General features: G+C 39.6%; 2 protein-coding genes across 2 annotated transcripts; both read right to left on the minus strand.

Annotated features, from left to right (window-relative positions):
• Positions 1 to 9,436: 9,436 nt before the first annotated feature.
• LOC106086548 (high mobility group protein 20A) lies at positions 9,437 to 22,189 on the minus strand. The gene is made up of 5 exons (XM_059367509.1): positions 22,105 to 22,189; positions 21,629 to 22,024; positions 21,188 to 21,551; positions 20,953 to 21,112; positions 9,437 to 10,683 (listed from the first exon to the last, which is right to left on the minus strand). Exons 2-5 carry the CDS (start codon positions 21,848 to 21,850, stop codon positions 9,858 to 9,860), a joined length of 1,572 nt encoding a protein of 523 aa, XP_059223492.1. The 5' UTR covers positions 21,851 to 22,024; positions 22,105 to 22,189; the 3' UTR covers positions 9,437 to 9,857.
• On the minus strand, positions 14,391 to 15,828 carry LOC106086549 (uncharacterized). The gene is made up of 2 exons (XM_013251274.2): positions 15,220 to 15,828; positions 14,391 to 15,146 (listed from the first exon to the last, which is right to left on the minus strand). The coding sequence occupies exons 1-2, from the start codon at positions 15,386 to 15,388 to the stop codon at positions 14,431 to 14,433; spliced, it is 885 nt and encodes a 294-aa protein (XP_013106728.1). The 5' UTR covers positions 15,389 to 15,828; the 3' UTR covers positions 14,391 to 14,430.
• Positions 22,190 to 23,929: the final 1,740 nt, after the last annotated feature.

Below are 23,929 nucleotides of genomic sequence, written 5' to 3' on the forward strand. Positions count from 1 at the left end.
ATATCGAGAAGATTACCAATGCAGTGTGTATCAAGCGGAGATCTTTACGATTAAAGAAGTGGTGGTATGGCTAAGGATACACATCTTACATGCATCAACCAGAACGCACTTGAAGAAAGCTACTCTGGTTTGCCGAGGGAGTAAGTTTATTCAGGTGCAATAGGTGAAGGTCGCCTTCCAAGGGCTACATTCGCCATGTAGCTTTTCACCACATCTGCCACAGTGTATGCATTAATGTTGTCTAGACCCGCTCGAATGCCACTCTGTAATGCCAAACATAAAGTAGCTTCTTTTTCTAATAAAATTTTTTTTATTTCCCCCCCTCTCCTCCTCGTACAACAAGTGCAGATCACGGTACAGATCAAGAATCGCGTACAGATCAGTTATGGCATTCAGTGCTCACCCTCGATATCAACACCGCCACAATACTCTGTACCTTCGCCATCACCCTCTCCAGGACCCGATGACACACCAAGCACCCATAGGTGCATATCGGCAGAACCACAGTTGTGTACATCCAATGGACCCTGGTCTAAGTTCCCAGCTTCTGCCCATACAGTTGCGATATGAATAGAGAGCATTAAGCCCTGGTTGGACTCTAAACTCGCCAAACTTCCTTTTTCTTTTGCACCACACTAGCTGTGTTTTTCTGGGGTTAATGCCAAGCGCTAGAAAGCTTCCTCAGCGCACCTGGAAAGAAATTCGGGATAGTAGAGAGAAAGCGACTGCCAAACCATACGACGATGACATCAGCATAGGCAATCAACTTCACCCTTTCCTCCTCGAAGTACTTGAGAATCTCATTGAAAAGCAAGAGTTGCAAGAGAGGTCACAATCATCCTTATCGAACCCTCTGCCGGTGAAGCAGTGATTATTCTGCCCTTCAGCATAACATGAATCTAGTTAACTTTATGTTATCAAAACCCCTTCAAAGTGAAGTCGCCTGTCTCCAAGTTCCCCTCTATGTAACCCACCACGTTGTTGTTATTGCCACATTTTCATGCGATGGTAGCGCTCTACGTAAAGCTAATTTAGATGAACAACCTCGTTTCTGTCCATAGAAACGATCACTGCGGGAACGTCATAGACATTAGTTATTTAAAAGCGCCAATAACTCGTCTTGTAATATCGAGCCGCCCGACCAGACGTTTTACTCTTTGCTAAAATGGCTCGTTAGCAATGTCTTTCTTTATAGAAAGCCGGCGAAAGTTAAAGAACCACGAGGTCTTTCCTATGTCACAGCTTTGGTTAAATCCGTAGCAGTACATTCGATGAATACATTTTTGGTTTTTAGGGATATCTTTTTGGAGATATCACCATTAATGACGGGAGGTAAAGACAACACCACTCCATTGGCGTCATAGATCACGGGATAGGCCCATGAGCCGGGCCAAAAAAAAAACATTTACCCGGTAGCTGTTCATCGTATCTGTTTGTTTATTCTAATCTTCATTAAAACAAATAAGTTGCCTTGTATTTAAAAAAAAATCAATATTGGGGAAAATTTTTTCTTGTTTTGATTGACATATGATAACAATGATGTCAACATATAACTGTCATACTATCAAAACAACGCTTTAAACGCCAAATAAAAAAAGTTTAATTACAATTAAACAAATTAGCAACATTGTTGGAAACATTGTGAGATATCACAAAATTTAATTGATGTTTAGCAACATTTTCCGCACAATCGAAGTCAGTACTAGGCTTTACACGCCAAGTAAAACAAATAAAAAAGCATTAAGTTCGGCCGGGCCTAACTTTGGATACCCACCACATCGGGTATATATGTAAACTCCATTTCGTCACAATCCGGGGAAAATTGGATTACTTATGCACCCAAAATTCTGCATGGACATTGAGTGGTCCAATAAATATAAGTCAATGTTGAATTTTGTATTTCAAATTTCAACAAAATCGGGTATTAAATAAACCCTTAATAAGCTTCAGACACTTAACCGGCATATCGGTCTATATGGCAGCTATATCTAAATATAGTCCGATCCGAACCATATTTTGGACGGATGCCGGGAGACCAAGAACTACCCACTGTTTTAAATTTCAGCAAAATCTGTTAAAAAATAAAGCTTTTATGGGCTTCAGACCCTTAAACGAGAGATCGGTTTTTATAGCAGCTGTATCTAGATATAGCCCGATCTGAAGCATATTTAGGTCAGATGTCGGGAGCTTTAAATTAACCCACTGTTTAAAATTTCGGCGAAGTCGGGTAATAAATAAAGCTTTTATGGGCTTCAAACCCTTTATCCGCAGATCGGTATATATGGCAGCTATATCTAATTAAAGTCCGGTCTGAATAATATTTGGGTCAGATGTCGGGAAGCCTTAAGCTACTCACTGTTTCAAATTGCAGCAAAATCGAATAAAAAGTACAGCATTTAAAGCATCAAAATGACGTATCTGTGCCAAATTTCAGCTCAATATCTCAATTTTTGAAGGCTGTAAACTGATTACAACAGACGGACGAAATTTTCAAAAACAAAAAGTGTTAGTCGAATATCTTGAACACTATAAAATACTACACTATAAAAAATTTTTAAAATCAGACAATAAATGCGCTTTTGGCAGCCCGAACAAAATTGTTTAGGGTCGAGGTGACAAACTTTGAAGGGCCACCAATGGCCCCAGGTCCTTATGCGGCCCCTCAGTTATATCCACTTAAAATTTCTTAAGGATATCTTTATACGTTCGAAAATGGCAGACTTATTTTCGTTATTTTGTTTCTATACCACTGTGCGTCATCAGATTGCGCGAACACTTTTACACCACTTTTTTTCAAAATTTGCTCACGAGCATTCCTTTAAGCAGTCGGAGACAAACTTCTCACATATCAATACGTGCTGCCCCATTCAATTTTAAACCCAATGCTCAAAAACTTTTCCTCAAGTCCCAATGCAGTTGGGACTTGGCTATAAAAATAGGTACCTTATCATTGAGCACACGACTTTCTTCCAGCGACAATAAAATATTGCTCATGGCTATATATCAATGTAATAGAGACACCACACCTTGTGTTCCTCTAGAAATCCATCTGTGTCGATCTATAGATCCAAGCCTTTTATTTAACTCTAGGTAGAATCATCCTAAAAAGTTATATTTTTGGCTATTTTTCTACCAACCTTGATATATTAAAATTTTTAAATTTAACGTCCAAGAAAAGTTCACTCCATTCTTTAAGTTTAAAATCATTCATTACAAGAAATGTAAATTAATTAATTTTAAATCATTTTTGCTTCTCAAATTATGCTTAATTCCCCCTAAACTATATTTCTTTCAGACCTTACTTCCCCTAGTTAAAGATGCAACTTATTAAAAATTGCATGTAGAGACGAAGATGCATTAAAATCGAAAATTCAAGGTTGCATATTTTTTGCCAATATATACAAAAAACGCAACACATCGGTTAATATTATATTTTATATGACTTGTTTTTCAACACCAAAGCAAAAGTCACTACATACAAGAGTAACACAGGGGCAATGCGTTCGTCTCATGAAGAATTTATTGATTTTCTGTTCTCATGAGATAAAAAGTTTTTAGAGAGGGGAGGTGGAGAGTGAAAGAGAGAGAGAGAGTGAGAGCACCAAAAATGAAACAAAGGTGACAACTGCTGTAACTTGTCTTATCGCAAATCACTTCTTCACACACACAAACACTCAAACATAAATATCCAACACGAGTTTGGAACATCACCAAAAGGTGGGGGAGGTCGCGGCAGAAGCATATAAAAAAAATAGAATGCCAAAAACAAACTCAAAGCTATCAAGCAATCTATGTTGCAATGCTTACATACAGCTGCTGTCTTTACTGAATCTCTCTCAAAAAGGGTGGGGGTGGAGAAACCAAAGTTCTAAGGGTGCCAAAATAATAAGCATTAACTAATGAACAACAATGACGACTAATTCTTAACTCCCATAAAAGAGAAAGTAATAGTAAAATTTGTATAGAATTATCCAACATTATGTTTGCACCTACCAACAAGACACAGCAACACTTAATCGATGAGAATATCGCTAGAAGGGGGTTTTCACAGTATTCCTTTGGTTTTGTTGTGTATTAAACAACCGCCACTTGTCACTTGAGCATAAACACACACATACATACATGCACCACACACATTGCGGGTAAATAACGGAAAATAGCCACTTTGTTAAAATGTAACTTTGCTGATGAGGCGCGCACTCACAAATATTTTCGTTAAAGGTAAGAAGCTTTGGATACTTTAACAGTAAGGCAACAACAACAATGACAGCATTGACAATAGCGTTGACATGATTTCAAGATTCAGAATTTGTGATAAATAAAAGTTGTTGTATTCCACAGAGATATTGACTTGGTTAGGGGGTTACATTCATTCACACGTGTATTATATGTGTATGATAGGGTGAGCAGGCGCGCACAGAATAGTTGTTTATATGTATGTGTGTAGTTTCTGATTTATCTTTATACACCTGTATAAATTTTATAAATTTCATAAATAATTTACACTTTACATGAACACAAACACGCACACAATCTCACAGCAAGTGTGGATACTTTTGTTTTGCACAAATTTTTGTGATTTCATAGATTTGCACGAAAACACTTGACCAGATTCGTTTGGAGAAACTTTTGTGACACTTTATTCTTTGGCCAAATTGCAATTTACTTTTTGTTTATATATTCGCAATATTTTGTTTTATTCTGCATTCATGGCATAGCACACTTGTTTTCTTTATTCTTTTTTAACCATTTATATCTTTAGCAAAAGATTTTTCGATTTTTCACTGCATATGTGTGTTTCAATCACAACAACTCTCAATGCACGCACGAACAATTCCAAATATTTAATATGATGTTGTTGTTACGGTAGGCAAATACGCAAACACATTTCTTTGGGGAGAAGTTTTTGATCATTGAGCTTAAAATCCTCCCTTACAATAAATAAACGTAACACTTAAGGGACAATCTAATAACGCGACGGTACGACATAACATAACTCGGGAGTTTTTCCGTTTCCGTTTCTTTGGAGCCGTTCGGGCCGGTAGCTAAATATAAACTAAGTGTGTTCATGGAATCAACCATGGCACCTTGGTTGTCGGTTGCGGTGTTTGTGCTCAGTGCTCTCCCCCCAAATCCCAAAATGAGCACAATAATTTTGTGCTCTCACTTCAAACCAGAGATGGAAAATATTAATTTTAAAATTGTACCGAAAAAGGAGCTTTTTGGACCGAAAGAGTATTTTTATCTTGTGCAGAGATTCCAAAGATCTGAATTTTGGTTTGCCTGATGAGCGAGGATCATTTCTTTGTGATGTCACTTCTCTTTCGAGACAAGCTTATGATCGAAAATTTCTTTGAATGGAAAATGAAAGCCATTACACAATCGCAAATATTTCTCTGGAAAACTTCTGCCTTATGGCTGGTACTATATTCGTTTTTCACAATTGGAGAAATATATTTTTCGCGATTACTTTTTTAAAACACAACAAAAATCTTAATGATAACAAAATCAAAATCTATTATCTAAATAAGGTAATCACGAAAAAATTTCGTTAAAAACGCACATAATAGGGGTGTTTTACTTACCCCTTAAGCGGATTTTCTTGTTTAGTTTGTATGGAGAAAAATGCTATGCCCGTGTATCTAAGCGGCTAATTTTATCGCCTCAATGGCAAGTACTGCCAAAAATTAAAAAAAAAAATTGTATGTCGGCAGATCGCTTGACTTAGCCTTATTCAGTGAATCTGGGCACATTGGCGAGACTGGTAAATACAGCTAGTATCAACCATTACAGATTACACAGAAAAACATTGGTGATGGCAGTAGCGAAAGATTGTCCGAATTGATCGAAAAATTCGTAGCGTTTGAAAAGGTCGGTCGCGAGGGTACTCCTCGGATGGAAAAAGTACTATATTACTGATTTTTCCATCCCTGACACACATAATATGCTCACTTACTTGAATGCGCCCATACCCATACTACCACATACGGCCCGTACAAAAGTATAATGGGGGATTGGTTTATTTACGAATGGTTGAGAATGAAGGAATGGCTATTCAGTTTGTGGTGAAAATACAATCAGGTGGTGAGTGTGAACCGAGTTGTTTAAAATAAACTTCTGTAAATAGGACTGTTCATAGCTTAACTGTTAGCTTTTAATACGAACTTTTTTTAAAGTTATTGGAAAACTAAAATCCAAAATTGCAACAGCAACTAAAGCGCGACTCACAGTTCAAGTGAAATGTTAGGTAGTTGTTAGATGGTAACACGGAACGATGCATCAGTTTGGCTAATTTATCCAACTTGTTCTGCTATTAAATTTCACATTTCTTGGAAAATAAACTATATTTTTCTTAAGACAAATTCACTTCGTAATGCCGAAAGATATTTAAATTTAATTTTGTACTAAATAAGAGCGAAAATAAAAGCATAAATCCGAATATTCTAATTGCACTGCGTGCCGGTCTAAAAGAAAAACGAAACTAAGCAGAAAAGTTGTGGTAAATCGAAAAATGGTGAGTTGTGAATTTTTTTGTCGATAACACCTCATGTTTTTCGATAACTATTCAAAACTAATTGAGAAAGATCAGCAGAGCATTGACACACTAAAATCGAGCAGAATCTTGGGAACCTGCCACTTTGGATTGATTCTTCTAAAAATGTATACAAATGAACTTAAGTTTCTTAAATCACCAAAAAGTTGAAGCTTGTTGGGGTCGTAGGTCGTTAACTTATCGGGAGATCGATTTATATGGGAGCCATATCAGGTTAAAGAACACGGATGTTCAAAGTCTTAACAAAACGCTACGTGCAAAATTTTATCCAAATGGAATCAATAGGTTTAACCAAATATGAATCAATTCGGCCCATGAGCAAAAATTCAAGCAGACGTCACTGTTTGTTCGACCGCTATCGTAATTTCCATAGTATATACAATTTAAAGGGTCGCAAATCGATATAATGAAGAGTTACAAACGTAATGACTAGATAAGTATACCCCGCATTATGGTGGCTATAATAATTGAATTGTTATTCATCTTGTACAAATAAATAGCTTTTAGAACATAACTTTTTATTCAATGATAAATAACTGTGGTGAATATGCCTTTTTTGTATCGATAACACATGTTGCTCTTCGATAACTCTATAAATTTAAATGGAGGCGCCAAAAAAAGGCAATGCAAAATAAATCGGCCGTTTCAATTTTTTATAACTTTCAAATACGAAATGCTTTTCACAAAATATATTTTTAAACATCATCATCATTGGAGCTTATTATTTCGGTTTCCCAGCAGTTACAACCAAAGCCTTTAGCCTTCCAACTTTTAACCTTTAATAATTCACAAAGTTAATTATCACCATGAGAGTTCATCATTACACATATGCATGTATTTGGCATACTCCCAGCATTGAAGCAGCACGTGACGTCATTATTGTCCTCGGAATTAAACCTCAGTTCAAATACCTCCCACTCTTGCCAACTTCCCAATCAAACATATGAACGCATAACAAATGCCAAAGTGCCATCGCATGCTGTTGTGTCTTCAGTGCAAGCAGCATTAATCTCATTTCTCATCCCCTAACTACTCGACAGAGATTTATCCATTGCCAAAATATTGTAGTTGTTGTATGTATGTATATATGTATATGGTGCATTTTGGCATGCATAGAATCCAGACAACCTTCAGCAAACCTTGCCAAGTGTGAAACTTTACAAAACTAAATAAAAAACAAAGGAAAGAGGCTGCACTATGCAGACAAACTTTTTTGCATGCACTTTATGCCGGCACCCTAACAACCACCCCTTATGGTATCGGTTCTACTTCCCACCCCTTATAAGAGTATTACCCTGCAGTCTGTGTTAACTCATAATCATCTTTGTAATTTATGTGAAGTCTTGTCTACAGCAATCCCACGGTATTTATTTTTGGATAAGGTTGACATACAATGTAGTGAAGGACTATGGGAAATTAGTCTAGTTTAAAATCAACAACAAATGGAAGCAATAAAGAAAATGTGATGTACCTACTTTTCTGAACCGGCTGGTTTCTAGATCTAAATAGCTCCAGAAATCTGGTTGCCTCAATCGGAACTGTCCATAGTGATTCTGGAATCAGACTAGCCTATCTGTCCGCGCATGTAAATAAATGATTGATATAACGAATCATATCGTCCAGCCTCGAGCGATACAAGTTTAGTTGCTACACCATTCGGATCTTAATTGCGACAGAGAAGCTCTGGGACCTAATAACGGCATTCGATTCGATTTTTAATTCTAAGCACGAGAGTAGATATCGGTTTATTAACTATTTAAACCAACGATTTGCGGAATGTTTAGTTTCTTACTTGGTGGTCTCGGTGACAGTATCGCTTGGAAGAAGATAAATATTCTATGAAATCTGGCCATCATACAGTTTTTGTCAATAGACGCTGGACTTTGGATACTTTTTTTAGAAGCCATTGTTCTAAAGTCACTATTGCACCACTTTCAGCTACTCAGTAATTTCCCATATTCTTTTGGAAGCTTCTAAAGTTCCAAAAATTTATTCTTGATATTAATGTTGGCTAGAAAACTAAAAATCATTTGTGTTGCAGTTCTTTACGCACCTCATGCGTGTTTATAGTGAATAATATATATAGCTGAACATTTGGTGGCAGATATCTTCAGATTTCTTGCAGTTCGTTGAGGTAGACGTACAACCTATCGCAGAGGGAGTGGATTGGAGGATAGGCAGAGGTTAAACAGTGCCGGAGATATCACCCCACCTTGGGGAACTCCCTGTTTCACTCTACGGTGCTTCGACTTCTTATCCCTGAATTCCACAAAATGACTGGCGACCACACAGATAATTCGTCACCCAGGCCACACATAATTCGTCACGCGTTGGCGATGTTCTCAAATAATTTAGTATGGCTGACCTTGTCGATAGCCTTCGATAGGTCCAGTGCCACGAGGACTGAGACTGAGATCCTGCTCATGGTATTAAAAGCGGGTAGAGGGACGTAAGAGAGAGCAGAGGTTAAACATGATTGAGAAGGGTGAAAATACCCTGGAGGTCTGCTTTTTTAACTCTACGGGGCTTGGACTTCGCGGTGATGGAGTATGGTGTCGGTGTAGTTGTCGAGACCAAAGATCAATAGAAATCTTCGCCCTGATTTATGTATGTATAAACTTCTCCAAAGCCTTTAGCATAAAGAAAAACAGGGACGAAAATCTTTTGCTTTCGTGTGGTACGGTTTGCCTGCTTTTAGAATGAAAATATCCTTTATATCCCCTCATCTCCAGATATATGATTGGTACAAAGACCCAGATATCCTGTCTATCGCACACAGCTTGTAGTTCGATCGGTGATACATTATCCGGACCTGGTGCTTGAAAGCAGTGCGTTTAAGAAAGAAAAGTGTTTTATCTTCGGGTTTTTACAAGGTTTTATTAGGAACTTAAAATAAAACGACCCTTCACTAAAAAGGTGGCTTCAAAAAAAGCAATATACACAACATAATTTGAAATATTTAATACAAGAAGAAAAAAACTTCACCAATTTTAGCTTAAAATTGCAAAAGCAAACGGTAAACACATGGCAGCAATATACCAATTAATATAACCCCATATAAGATTTCAGTCTCAATGAGTTTCAGTTCTTCATATAACCAAATTTAATATGACTCCAGAAAGTGAACTGCAAACGATATCAATTTTGTACATATTAAGGGCTTAGACCTACTAAAACTAAATGTAAATACTTTTCGAAAAGTACCTCTATCTCTCCTAAGTAAACTAAATATTGAAGGGTGTATATCTTCTATACGCTTATGAAGAATTTGCAATGTGCTTACATATGTAGGGCAGCTAAAAAATTACAATTGTATTTGTAAATCTAATTTGCGTATGATATCCTTGGCCTTATTCAATGTAGCTGGCCCATGAGAATTCGAGGTGGACATTTTATACAAGTCCTGCATATATTTGTCAATATTTTCCACAGTGGCACCATTTGGGGCCGAGGGCAGCGGCAGTGCACCCAAAGCTTGTGCCAATTTTTTCTTTAGTTTCTCCAAATACACTTCCAACAGTCTATTTTTCTCTTGCAGATCATTATTTTCCGATTGCATTTTTTCCACACCACATTTCATATTTTCGACATGTTTTTCCAAGACGAAATTCTGTTGCTCCAAATCGGATTTGGATTTACGTAGCGAGCGTAATTCCATATCGTACATTTTGTTGTGTTCCAAAAATTCTGTTGTAAATATGGGTATTTCGCCAGGCGCTGGTGTAACGTGGGAGTAGGAGGAACCAGTAGCAGCTGCTGCCGCTGAGGTTGATGGTCCACTTGCTGCATTGCCACTGGACGTTGAAGATGTTGTGGCATTGGAATATGGTGGAGTGGGTGTACGTTTGCGTTTATTGGGCTTTTCTGCAGTTTGTTGTGGTAGTTTCTCCGAATTTTGACTTGAATTCGAAGAGGAGTTTTGAGATTCTTTTACCACTGGCTTTTCTTTTAGCGCATCCTTAGCCGCCTTTGTTGTGTCATTGGCAACCTTTTCTGGCTTGGGTATTGATTTGGCAGTGTTTGTGGCATTTGTATTATTGTTTTCGTTTTTACGCGTTTTATTTTTGGCCAATTCACTGGCCAATATATCTGGGCGAGATTTTAGGAATGTATGAAGTTCTTTAACGTAGCTGAAAAAAGAAAGACGAAAGTTCTTTTTATTGTTTTTAATTATTGTTATACAATAAATAATGGGAGAACTTGGTTACATTGTGTTCACCCCAGAAGAGAACAAGAAAACAAGTTAAGGCGAGATAGCCTTGCAACATTTTGGCTAAATCGGTCAATAACTACGCCCTACAGAAGTTCAAGAAGTGAAATGGGGCCATAGATTTATATGAGATAAACTTGGAACAAAATCAGTACAGATGTTGGAGCTATATCTAAACATGGACAGATTTGGTCCATTTACAATTCCAACTGACTTACACTAATAAGAGGTATTAAGGTAAAGAGGTGTTATGGCACGAACCACGTTTCAGCAGGAGGCCACCGTAGCGCAGAGATTAGCATGTCCACCTATGCCGCTGAACGGTGGGTTCGAATCCTGGCAGGAACATCAGAATTTTTTTCAGTGGTAGCTATGGTATGTAAAAATTTCTCCTGCTGTGAACAACACACAGACTGGAACATTGAGGTCCGATCTGGGTGGTGTTCATGGCTGTCACGAGAAGATTAGCTGCGGGCCACCAAGCGCGTCCACAGGTTGCGGATAGTGGAATGCTCCATACGGAGTAGCTGCAACGGCAATCGCGGACAATCAGCGGTAGCGAGCGGAGAGTCGCAGCCACCCTGTTCCCGCGGCCACCGGTCCTTTGGACTGGAACAAACTTGCTCACCTACAGGAACTTGACGAGGATCGCCACCTCCATATGCAAATGTGGCTACAACAACAACAACTCGATATCGCTGATTGTCCGCAACTGTTATTGCAGCAACTGTATATACCTCAACCTGCGGACGCATCCGGTAGCTCCCAGTTGAGCTTCTCGTTATGAGGATAAACACCACACAAATCGGAGCTCGCAGTTCCAACCCATATGGTGCTCATAGTCACCCCTTGCCGGACCTTTCCATGCTTTAAGAGCTGGATAACTCTGCCCGCTTTCCAGATGCCGGGAACAAAGAGAGTGCTCATAGACAGGATGAGGATCTTTGTCAGGACTCAACTGCCGGTACACCCAATTTCTACAGCATCAGTCATCGTCAATGCCGATTCCAATTGTTTCTTCATCAGCTTGAAGCAACTGATGCGACAAATGACTCGCCTCCCTGCCTTTTTACATCATCTTTTCGGTTCATTCACTTTTACGTCGCCAAAAGTGACGGAGAACTTGTCATCCCTCTTCGAAAGTGTCTTAACTTTATACCACAACTTGCCAAAGCCGGCGCCTTTATTACATTACTTCTAGTGCTCTATCCACGTATGTTCGTTGATCACCCCACTGACTTCCAGGTTCAGTTTGCCTATTCTGGGATCAATAGGGTCGGGGCAACGATTCCCAGCAGGCTCCTTTTGCGACTACCATTGGCTACACCGGGAAGTTGGTGCGCACTTGACATTGGCTTACAAAAGCGGCGATGGGTGTATAAATGAAGCCGTCCCAACCTGCTTTCTTCTGCTTGATATACGTACGGCGTTCAAAGGTTATGAAATCGGATGGTCGTTCAATGGTGAGAATTATGGCATGGTGGTGAGATCCCAATGAAATGGTGACTTGCCAGGAGACCTAATTTACTAGACCAAGTGATGCAATAAAAATGTCTAGCATTTACCTGAAATTCTGGTGGGACATTCTCATTCACGACGCAAAACGTGGAGCTGCCAATTTTCTAAAGTCATAAAGTCATGCCCATTTGGTCATTAACTAGGAGAGAATGGTATAAAACTTTAAGCGCATAAAAGTCCCCTTGTACCAAGCGAGTATTACCAGGCTACAGGCTTCTAAAGTTGGGCCCATAATCCAAGTGACAACATCTGACCGGCGGTATGTACTCATGTGTAGCTCTATCTCGGCAGTGTCGGACCGAACCTTAACCATACCCTCCAACGCTGCATATATAGGGGACATGCCCTGCGCAGGCGAGATTGGTCTGTACTGCACGGAATGGTGTATAAAAAATCAGTCCCACGCCCACATTCCGTGTGCGATATCTACTGCAACGTTGCATTGTAACCGTAACAACTGTGAAAAGTACAGGTGTTATTCTATGCTATGTTTACTCTATCGCTACGATCATAATATTCTTCCAACTCATAAGGATCACTATCTCATCAATCTTGCCTCGAAGACCATTGTTATTAAATTGCAAGAACGATGCATTTTCAAGCCTTGGCGCAGCAATATTTGTCATGTGGTGCTGCTGCTGCGTATATTGCATCGCGGCAGAAGTCCAAATAGTCGCATAGTCCGGCAACGAAGAACTTGAACTGTTAACAACATTTGCACAGCACCTTGCACAAAACTCAGTAGGACTGTACTGCCGTAATGATGTTATCCAAGATCACGAACGGAAATGCACCGCTTCACCGGTTACACTTCACAGACTCCTACGGATGATGGATGTGGTTCTGGCAAACTGTACATAACCTAGGTCCGGAGTTCTCTTCAATCCCGGCACGGACCTGTAGCGTGCGAACCAGGCTCTCTGGGATGTTCCTCTCCCATAACAAAAAAAAGGACAAAACACGTATACAGAGGCGGTAGCCCCCAATCCGGTTGCCATGTAAACCTTCTTAATTACTACTAGTTCACTCTGGATCCAGTCTACCTACAATATTTCGCACGTCCTACTATTTCGCTCATACTGTTAGATCTTCTTGGTCATAAGCGTAGTAAGGCCTCTGGGGCACGGGGTTAAAAATTTCATTGTTTTTGACAAAATTTACCAATTCAATTGCTGTTCAAAGCGTTTAAGCCTCCTCTGGAAAGCTGGGCTGGGTTCGCTGATCAAATCAAAAATTAGGGGGTACACTAAACTCGTCAGTTTGTTTGTAACACATCGCTTGTGATCCCAGTTATCGCCTTGACATCAGTTATTTCGAAATCATCCTAGTGTCCACCTGCACAGTTACTTCTTATTGATGGAAGTCATTGTGGGCTTGATATCCTGCCATAATTCCAACTCAAACTTAGAGGAAGTACAAGTTAGGTTAGGTTAAAAAGAGGGTGCAGATTAGTACGCCCTATGCCACTATGGACATACACCTAAGCCAGTAATCGACTTGTTGTGCGTTCTAAAAACAACAAAGTAACCACTAAAATGAAAATTTTACGTTAGGAATTCCGTGCTACTTACAATATCCTTAATTGTTTTCAATACCACTACCCTAAGTTGGTTCATGTCTGGAATTGTGTCTCCCCCTAAGTGCCGGTATCTGTTAGACGCGAAAGCCGGGGAAGTACAAGTACTTTCCTTTAATTTGAAATAACACATTTGCCTGTTTTTATACTAAAAATTAAAATTCAAGTTGCCACAACAAAAAGAGTTTGGCAATGTTGATGTGTCCTGCTGTTCTAAGCATTGATGATTAGTTTGTGTCGGATTGCTCGCTTACTGCGCGTGGGAGGGCTAGAGGACTTATTGAGCCCTGTTTCAGAAGAAAAGCCTGCTCTACACCGTACTCAATAGTCGTTGGGTCACAGATCACCCTAATCAATTTGACAAAAGTGTTGATAAAGATACATGGCGTATCAGAAATTGCGTCACTCTTGCTAAACTTTTATAAAGTCTGTGCTATGCTATTCATTGAATAGAAAGCATCTTGATCTTGAGCCGGAATGATTGAAAAATCACCTATAACCTATGTTTTCCTACCAAAAAATTAGATCTTCAGTTTCTTTTTTCTTTATAGAATTTATTACAAAACCGCGTCTCTATATCTCTTGTTTTATTGACACATAGTCATAAGTGGTTACATTTTCTGCAGGGGGTAAATTGTCGTGTTTTCTCTTTATATCCTGCAACAATTGCAGTGTCCTAATTCGAAATTCAAGTTTTTCATCATTATTCAAAAGTTTTATGGTGGGAAGCATAGACTCAAAGAATGACAAATCTTCATCTATTGCCTTGGCTTTGTGATCTTCCATAAATTTACTTAGTTTCTCTTCCAAAGATAAAGGCAAAGGTGCCAATGAGGATGAAGACAACATCGATGTCGATGGCGAGGTGTTTGTATTAATGGTTGCACCAGAGGGTCTCATCTGCTTAACATAATTTGCCGGCCTTGGTATTTTAGGTGGTAGGCTATAGGAACAGGTTGTTGTATTGACATCTTCCGTTTCAATTTTAGGAAAATCTGGGATGGTCTCTAAGGCAAAAACTTGTGTTTGTACCAACTCCATGGGATCTATAAAATCAGTAATGGCACTTGGTGGTGGTGAAGTGGGAGGTGGCGAGGTGGGCGGTGTTGCTGCCGCTGCCTCCTTCATCAAACTTTTGTTGAGAAATCTCAATTGCTTGGCATGCACATAGGAACGTAATGGCTTGCCGTCGAAAGTTCCACCATTTCGTGAAGAAGTTTCCGACATTTTCTTTTTGTAGCGTACATAATTGTCTCTTATCGATCTCCATTTCATGGATATATCATGCACTATAAATATATGGATGGGAAACAAAAAATGAGACATTGCAATTCAATCACACCAGTGCAAATAGATACTTACGCACAAGTTTCTGTTCAGCCTCAGTCATGTTTCTAAAGGTAGGCTCTATGCTGGCCGCTACATCCATCCAGGCATCCATTTTCATGTTTTTGTTTTTGTAACATTCTTCGGTTGAGTCCCATATGACGGGTCTTTTTTTCACTTCACTTATAATCTGTTCAGATTCCATTATACCCAAGCAATGGTTAGGAATTTATTTTGCCAAACACAAATGGTTTAAATGATTCCCAACAACAATTGAAATAATAATTCTTTATTTATGGTGGAAAAGAAAGAGTTTTACACAGAGGGCAGCATCATCACCACACAACACTACAACCCCAAACTAATTATTGCCACACATACAAAGGCCGCTTACTCATTACACACATACACCCACATGAGCCACACAACGCACGCTAATAAAACGTGCGTTCATGTGAAGTTCATACGATACATACAACTACAACAATAAAAATACTCCACCATTTTATGCAAGAGCCGGTTGATTGCTAGTGATGGTGGCTGGAAATAGGTGTGAGAAGTACAAAGCTAGTTCTGTAGTTCTGCAGCCAACACAAGTTAACGCACGTTAAAACAACGTATGAGTATGTTGTTATAGTTTGTTGCTGACAGATGTTTGAAGCTTTCCCTCTACTAAGGCGACATACGTTACGCTTTCATTCAGCGGCATTCATTTGGTGCCAATGTACGTCACATAGGTATGGCATTGCAAATGTAAACAAGCAGACAACAATGCGCGTTCTGTTACAAAGGAACAAATCATATGACATCGCTGTGCAAGCTAAACATATGGTGGCATATTGCAAGCAAAACATTCCAAGACAGTATCAAAAATCAGTAACGTATTATAGTTTTTGAAATGTTATTAATTTTATAATTTATTGATTTTGGCTTTAAGGAGTTTATTTCTCTTGGCATTGGCGGCAACAACTTCGAGCTATAAAAACATGTATAAAGTTTGGTCGGACTGCATATAGCATAAACCTTGGATTGGGTAGACCAAGTTCTTATATATCATAAAAAATTAAGCCCTCCACAAACCGCCTTTAAGCCTTAAGATGCGGACTACGGAGGATATAGACATATTGGTGAATGAATGAATGACTCGCTTGTGTCAGCATGCCCTAGTGCCAAAGCAAGTGGCAAACAGCGGCCGCCATGGTGGACCCCAGAGCTGGTTGGTCTAATGAAGGACTGCAGAAAACGCTTCAACAGAGCAAAAGCCGTAAGAGCACCACACGATTAAGTCACTATAAGGCTGAGCTAAGAAAATATAGGGGCGAGCTTGGAAAGGCTCAGAACAAATCCTGGGTAGAATTCTGCAGCTCCGTGGAGGATACATCTGAGGCCTCTAGGCTAAGGAAGATTCTGTCCCCGAGACCTATTGCGGTGGGGTATATTCAGAAGTCAGAGAATGTATGGACAATGTCTAGTGAGAAAACACTAGAACTACTCGTTGATACACATTTCCCGGGAAATTCTCTAACGGACAACGTGGCACCAGAAGAGGTTGTCAGAAAAACCCTACCACACGAAGGCGAAAGATTTTCGTCCTATTAGTATATCATCCTTTATGCTGAAGACTCTTGAGAGGTTGATAGAAACATATCTTTGGGTAAATACCCCAGGAGATCGCCTGTCGCGGCAGCTGCATATAGTAAAGGCAAATTCACTGAAACAGCCTTTCACGACCTAGTCGGCTACATAGAGGGTTCCAACGGTGTCAAGGAATATACAATGGTAGCATTTCTTGACATTGAAGGTGCTTTCAATAATGTAAAACCTACGTCAATCATGAAGGAGTTGGAGTTTCTGGGCATAAACTCTAAAGTAAGAAAGTTTACTAATAACTTACTTACTAAAAGACGCATTACGGCAGGCTTGAGATCTGTGGATCTAAAAAGATGGGTCAGCAGAGGATACAAGTTGCCTACAGTTGAACCTGTCTCCTTGGGTGGAGAGAATGTTCCATTTACAGATAGCGCAAAATACCTGGGTGTTTTGCTGGGCAGGAAATTGAACTTCAAATCCAAAATTTTGGAAAGGGCAAGAACGGCCACTCTTGCCCTATACACCTGCAAGAGAGCCATTGACAAAAGTTGAAGATTTAGACCGCGTGTCATGCATGGGTATATACTGCAGTTGTCAGACCTATAATGCTACAGGGTGTTGTGGTCTGGGGGACGGCGCTTCAAAAATCCACCTGCTGCTCAATACTTAACCGGATCCAAAGGATGGCTTGTTTGTGCATCACAGCCGCACTGAGTACGACACCATCTGATGCACTGAATTTAATGCTACATCTTATGCCTCTGGACATTGTGGCTTAAGTGAGCTTTCTTATTGGTCATGTGGCGGCTACGCAAACTGTGTTATCCTTGACACAATATCCGATGTTCCAAGCAACCTACCTGAGCCGCTTTTTGATAAAAATTAGGTTACCCGACCACTGCAGTGTGTATCCAGCACAGATCCTTGCAATTAAGGAAGTGGTGGAATGGCTAAGATATAATGTCATTACGACGATTGGCATAAATATCTTCTTAGACAGCCAGGCAGCCATCCCTGGAGAACGTATTTCTGAACACAAAAACCGCCCTCGACTGTCGCACATTTCTCAACGATATGGCTGAACAGTTCAAAATTCACCTGTTCTGGGTGCCGGGCCACAGAGATATCCCAGGGAATTCTAAAGCAGAAGAGCTTGCGGGACTAGGAACTACCTTATACATTCCAGGTATACTGGAATCTGTGGGTATGACTCTAGCGACATGTACGCTTAGTTTTCAGGACCAGGCCCGAAGGGCAACGAATGATAGATGGTCACAAGGAGGAGGCTGTGAGAATTTCAAAACTATGGGGCCTAATCTAGACTTAAAGAGGTCTACTGCTTTGCTGTCATTGGCTGGAACAGACGTCTCAGTCATTGTGTTCGTCATGACAGGTCACTGTCTAATCGGAAAACATGTTGATAAACTGAAGGTTGCCTGTAACAACTTTTGCCGAATCTGGGAGGACGTCGAGGAAGAAGAGATTATAGAATATCTGGTGTGTCTGTGTCCCACTCTGGAAGCCAGAAGGAGTTCCTCTTTAGGTTCTCATTTCTTTGAGAACTTGTCTGATTTAGCGAATGTGAACATTCGCAAGTTGTTAGGCTTTTTAAAGCGATCTGGATGGTTCAACGGTAAGAACTAGAAGGCAATTTCCTTCTCCTGTTCCTGTGTGAGTCATTACGAAAAATTTATTCCTCTAGCAAAACGTAGAATAGATGCCGATGCGACTCGATCTTCTGCGCTTTTCTTCCAATCTCTAACACCCAGTATCGAGATGTTGCTCTCCACTTGGTCACTCCATCAGAGTGACCAAGCTCGTTCCGGTTATTTAATGGCGCCAATAGCTTGCCTTTTCATATCGATCATTAAAGGCACTCAGTATTTGGGCAAGAGCCGGTGCCGCTCGGCCTCTCACTGAGACCCTCCGCTCGATACCTCCGCTTATCCGCGACTGCCATTGCAGCTACTCCATATGGAACATTCCACTATACGCAACCTGTGGACGCACTCGGTAGCTCGCAGCTAAGCTTTTCGTGACAACAATGAAAACCACACAGATTGGTGTTCATTGCACCAGTATCTGTGGTGCTCACAGCTATCCCGTGCGGGCGGGGTTTTGGTCTTCCCCTTTTGCGTTTTTGTTTTATGGTCGCCATCAAAAGATTTTGCTAGAGCTTCTTCATCCGTCTTATAACATGACCTAGCCAACACAAATGTAACGCAATCCCATGGCAGCCGGTTGTACATACAGGATTGGCCCCATGGAGTCTTTCATCGGCAACATACTGCTGGAACAACAACAACGCAAATGTTGTATTTTGATGCGTTTAACTATGCTATCCTTGTCATACAGCTCATATTCTTCATTAACGCAGACTGGCCCATATATTTTACAAAGGATTTTTTTCTTAAATACTCCAAGTACCGCATTATCTGCTTTCACAAGTACACATGCTTCGGAGTCATACAGTAGCACGGGTAGTATCAGTGTCTTGTATAGCGTATTTTTCCTCCGTTTTATTTCAGAACTGGCTTCATTTTTTTCGGTTACGGCGGTGCCGAGGTAGATAAAGTTACTGACTATTTCAAAGTTGTAGTTCCCAACTTTCTCCAATTTCTTTATCAGCTCGGCTTTGTAGGAGTTGATATCATTCTCTTTGTCTTTGTCTCGTTGACACTCTTTTGATACTTTAAAAGACTGCAGTTGATTTTTCCGGCGACCGACCCATAATATCGTTGTCGCTGGCATGGGCCTGTAGCATATATTAATCGGAATCGGACTACCACTCCATAAATCTCAGCATTGATGAACGCTGGACGTATATCAATCAGAAGAAAATAGATTGAGACGGCTTCAGATAGTACACCAATATCTGGTACGGTGAGCTGCCGCCTCCCTGAAATCTACGTATTACTGGGAAGGAATTCCGATACATCATTAATGCGGTAGACGCGCGCTTAATACCAGCCGTTTGAACACCCCCAACCCCGAAGAAGGACAGTACCTCTGTCACTTTTTACGATGTAGCAGTGAGTCATCCGAAGAGATGTGCCCGTTTATTCAACAGTCAATTTATGGAGCATCCCGAGAGTGACAAGACAAGTAGGCGAACCATTCGACGTATCCGTGGTCTCCTAGCCGACGAAAAACCTTCACAATTTGTCGTGGACAGAGTTACAAATGTGATCCGCAGCGTCAAGTCGACTAAGGCGAAGCGCCATGACGCAATCTGTATACTAATAAAGGGTGATTTTTTTGAGGTTAGGATTTTCATGCATTAGTATTTGACAGATCACGTGGGATTTCAGACATGGTGTCAAAGAGAAAGATGCTCAGTATGCTTTGACATTTCATCATGAATAGACTTACTAACGAGCAACGTATTTTTTCAAAGATGCTGTTGGACGCAACGTTACGGTGAATGAACACATTTCGAACCGAACACTGATTTTGGTAATAAAATTCAATGATTTGCAAGCGTTGCTCGTTAGTAAGTCTATTCATGATGAAATGTCAAAGCATACTGAGCATCTTTCTCTTTGACACCATGTCTGAAATCCCACGTGATCTGTCAAATACTAATGCATGAAAATCCTAACCTCAAAAAAATCACCCTTTATTAAAGAATCTTGATGTACCCATGAGTCGAGTACCTGACAAAGGACCTCAACCTGTCTCTCGACACCCTTACAGTTCCCGATGTCTAGAAAATTGTGATCCGGCCTGCAAAGGTATAGTGGTATAACTTCCATTCAATGCGAAATATCATTCAAGACGAAAGCGCCCTCGATCACGTATGCGGTAATTCGTCCCCAGATTGACACCGCATAGGACATCATGTAAATAAATAGGAGGCCCTTATCATTGAGATAAAACATAAATCGGACTGCACTTATTGATACGGGATAATTATCGCGATGGTTACCCAAAGGTATTTGCATGGGCATCATATGCAATTTGCAAGTCTTTTAAATCTCATACAAGAACCAACAATGAGAAGAAGAATGCAATACCATTTGTCTAATTGATCGCCTTCTGGACTAATTAGAGCTTCATTGTGTCATGTTGATTCCAAATGTGAAATTCCCATTTTTCCCGCTTTACATTTGAAACTTCATTAGACGAGTTTAATATGTTGTAGATAATTCAATATTTTTCCAATGTGGATAAACTTACCGTTGTTTATCAACTTCTGCTGCCTTAAGATATTCCCCTTTGACATCGCTGGAAAGTCCCTGCCATTCTTCTGCAATCACTTTAGTAACTTCTATGGAGTTTTTAGTGGGGTGATCCTTGCGCACCGACTCCCTACGATCATTCATATATCGAATATAGCCTACAGAGTGCATAAAACATTTTGCATAATATCAGATCTACATTCCATACAACATTTAAAACATATAAAACATACCAGTAAGGGGCATTTTAGGTGCACCCTCTGCATTAATTTTACGACGTTTTAGTTTAGGATAACGTTCCTCTGGATTGCCTGCAGCACTAGATGCTCCCACACTCTTGCGTTTTTGTACCTTACCAGGTTTTGTGCTTAAATCCTCCTCGGCATCGGATAACGTAATAATTGATTCACCATTATCATTTGTCTGCCCACTCATCATACCCTTTTCAGATTGTTTTGCGTTGGGTACATCATCTTTCTCAGTGCTCTTTTCGATTTGTTCAGATTTTTGTGATAAATCGTTTGGCTCAATATCGTCCTTTTCCAAATCCTCTACCTCATCATCTTCTTCTTCATTGATATCCATAACCAGTTGGCCCTAAAACCAAAAAGTTCACCGTTTGAGTTGAATAATCGTTAGTATGGCAAAACAAATTCGATTATATTTGAAGTTACCTGTGAATTATCCTTTTCCTCTTCATCATCATAATCTTCATCATCATCTGCTTCATCAACTTCTATGTGCTTAGGTGTTGTTTCTGCTGGAATTTTTGGCTCTTGTTGTTTAGGTGCCACAGTCTCATCTGGCATTTTCATTTCGTTATCTTTTGGAAGCTGTTGTATAGCATTAACTTCAGCTCTTATCTGTTCAATTGATTCCTCCTGTGGACCTTCCATTCTTTGTTATTTTATAAAAAAAAAATAGTTCGCCTATCTCACGTTGCAAATTTTCTTAGAAGCCGGCTGTTAAATACCAACGTATATCGTACAACGCACTCAAGGTTAACTAAAGAAGGCTTGGTCACTTGCCCAGCTGATGAAATTGTCCAATTCCAGAGTTGAATCCAAGAACTTCCACTAGAACTTCCATGGTACAATTAAGAGGTACGGTCATTAGCACAACAACAAAAGTCTACCCCCAACGATACTACCTTGAGTGGCAAATGCCGTGACTTGAAATGTCAAAGTGGTTCTAAAGATAAACTTTGTTTTACAACTTATCTCTTTTACAAATGTGTTTTCATCATAATAGCACTGTTTTTTGCATATTGGGCCAAAAAGAAAATCCCCTCAAGATTTTAGAAAAAAATCACTGCTGTGTTATCAAGCCTTTGACATTTAAATTTACAAGAAAATCAAAACATAAATAAAAAAACTGTTCTCAGCTGTTCGCATGACCTCACCTTATGAGCATGTCTGCGTCGATCAGCTTGTAGACGAAATGGCGGACTGCACCATATGATTTTTGGTTGTTATACTAATGAGACCACCTTTAATTGTTTCGCCATGTACATTTGTAATTACATTTTTATTGATGCAGCCACATGTCACTACTACTATAGCGTAAACAGCTGAGTACAATTTTTTTCGCGAAGTGCACAATCTTTCAAGGAGTTTTGGTTGGGTTCCTGTATTATTGTTAAGAACTATAACACACAAAAACAACAAAAAATGGTGCGAACTAGTAACATACCTAAAATTAGAGTTGCAGTAATCATTGATTTTAACAGATAGTGCACACAATATTTTGTTGTTAGGTAACTACTAATACCTGTAAATGAATATATATAGTGATATCACTTCTATGGAATGTGATCCCATTTTCTTCGTCATAAATTTTTACAAAGCCTTCATTCGCACCGAAAATGCCTATTAAATTATTGCGAAATTAGACGGACTCTATTCATTGCCAAAACACAAACAAAAGTCAAACAACAACGCACAACAAAGACAACATCATTGAAGTTGATTGATCTCATGGCAGCCGGATTGACCCTATGGAGTTCTTCATCAGCAAGGCTGCCGCCTCATTGTATAACACACTGCTACAACAACATCATCATCATTAAAACTGAGTTGATTGGTGCCCATTTCGTGAGCATTTAATTGCATTGGGAATTAATTGAAGCGAAACTTGTATTGGCGCAGCGACATGTAACTACTATTAAACTCAATCCCATGGCAGCCGGTTTTACAGACGATACGATGTAACCACTGATTCGATTTTGACACGTCACAATAACCGTCCTACTAATTGGCCTAAGAAAAATTGGGTCATAAAAATAATAATTTCATTTGGGTCAATTTCAATTTCATTTTATTATGATATTCATATTCATATGTATGCATTGTATTTTCAAGCATGTAGCCTATAACATAAGATATATTTATTTAAAGGTTCTAGAAATTGCAATAAAATTCAATATTTTATTGCACTATCTGTCGAAATCAGTGATTAGTGCAACTCTGATTTTGAGTATATTACTAGTTCGCGCCATTTTTCGTTGTTTGTTGTGTTATGGTTCTTAACTATAATACACACACGCAACCAAAACTCGTTGACAGATAGTGCACTTAGCGAGAAAAAATTGTACTCAGCTGTTTATGGTACACTACCTGGTAATTATATCATGCTATAACATTCCCATCGTATATAAACAAGAGACAATCATAGTTCTTAATATTTTGAAAGTAATCGATAATCATATACCCATGTAATCGGAATATAAGGAAAACTACTTGAGTCACTTGCGACATTGAAATCCCAGAGCTGAGGGAAAGATTGAAAAAGCATAAGCAGACGGATGACAACCCATTTGGAATACTTAGTGTCCTCACACAAGTGGATTTTGCATCAACTTCAACTGCAGCAACGCAAGACAACCAGGCCAATAATGGTAAAACAAACGCCAACAACAACAACAACGGTGAGACAAAACCAAAATGGTGCCCACCAATTTTTATTTATAATGTCAA

This window comes from Stomoxys calcitrans, chromosome 4 (genome assembly GCF_963082655.1).
Source record: "Stomoxys calcitrans chromosome 4, idStoCalc2.1, whole genome shotgun sequence".
In the NCBI taxonomy this organism is placed as follows: domain Eukaryota; kingdom Metazoa; phylum Arthropoda; class Insecta; order Diptera; family Muscidae; genus Stomoxys; species Stomoxys calcitrans.

Excerpts from the sequence above, each read along its gene's own strand:
- LOC106086549 (XM_013251274.2), bottom strand. The coding sequence starts at position 15,388 with ATGGAATCTGAACAGATTATAAGTGAAGTGAAAAAAAGACCCGTCATA. Across the intron at positions 15,147-15,219 it reads GGCTGAACAGAAACTTGTGC|TGCATGATATATCCATGAAA; the intron begins GTAAGTATCTAT and ends ATATATTTATAG.
- LOC106086548 (XM_059367509.1), bottom strand. The coding sequence starts at position 21,850 with ATGGAAGGTCCACAGGAGGAATCAATTGAACAGATAAGAGCTGAAGTT. Across the intron at positions 21,552-21,628 it reads AGGAAAAGGATAATTCACAG|GGCCAACTGGTTATGGATAT; the intron begins GTAACTTCAAAT and ends TTTTGGTTTTAG. Across the intron at positions 10,684-20,952 it reads GCAGAAGTTGATAAACAACG|CTACGTTAAAGAACTTCATA; the intron begins GTAAGTTTATCC and ends TTCTTTTTTCAG.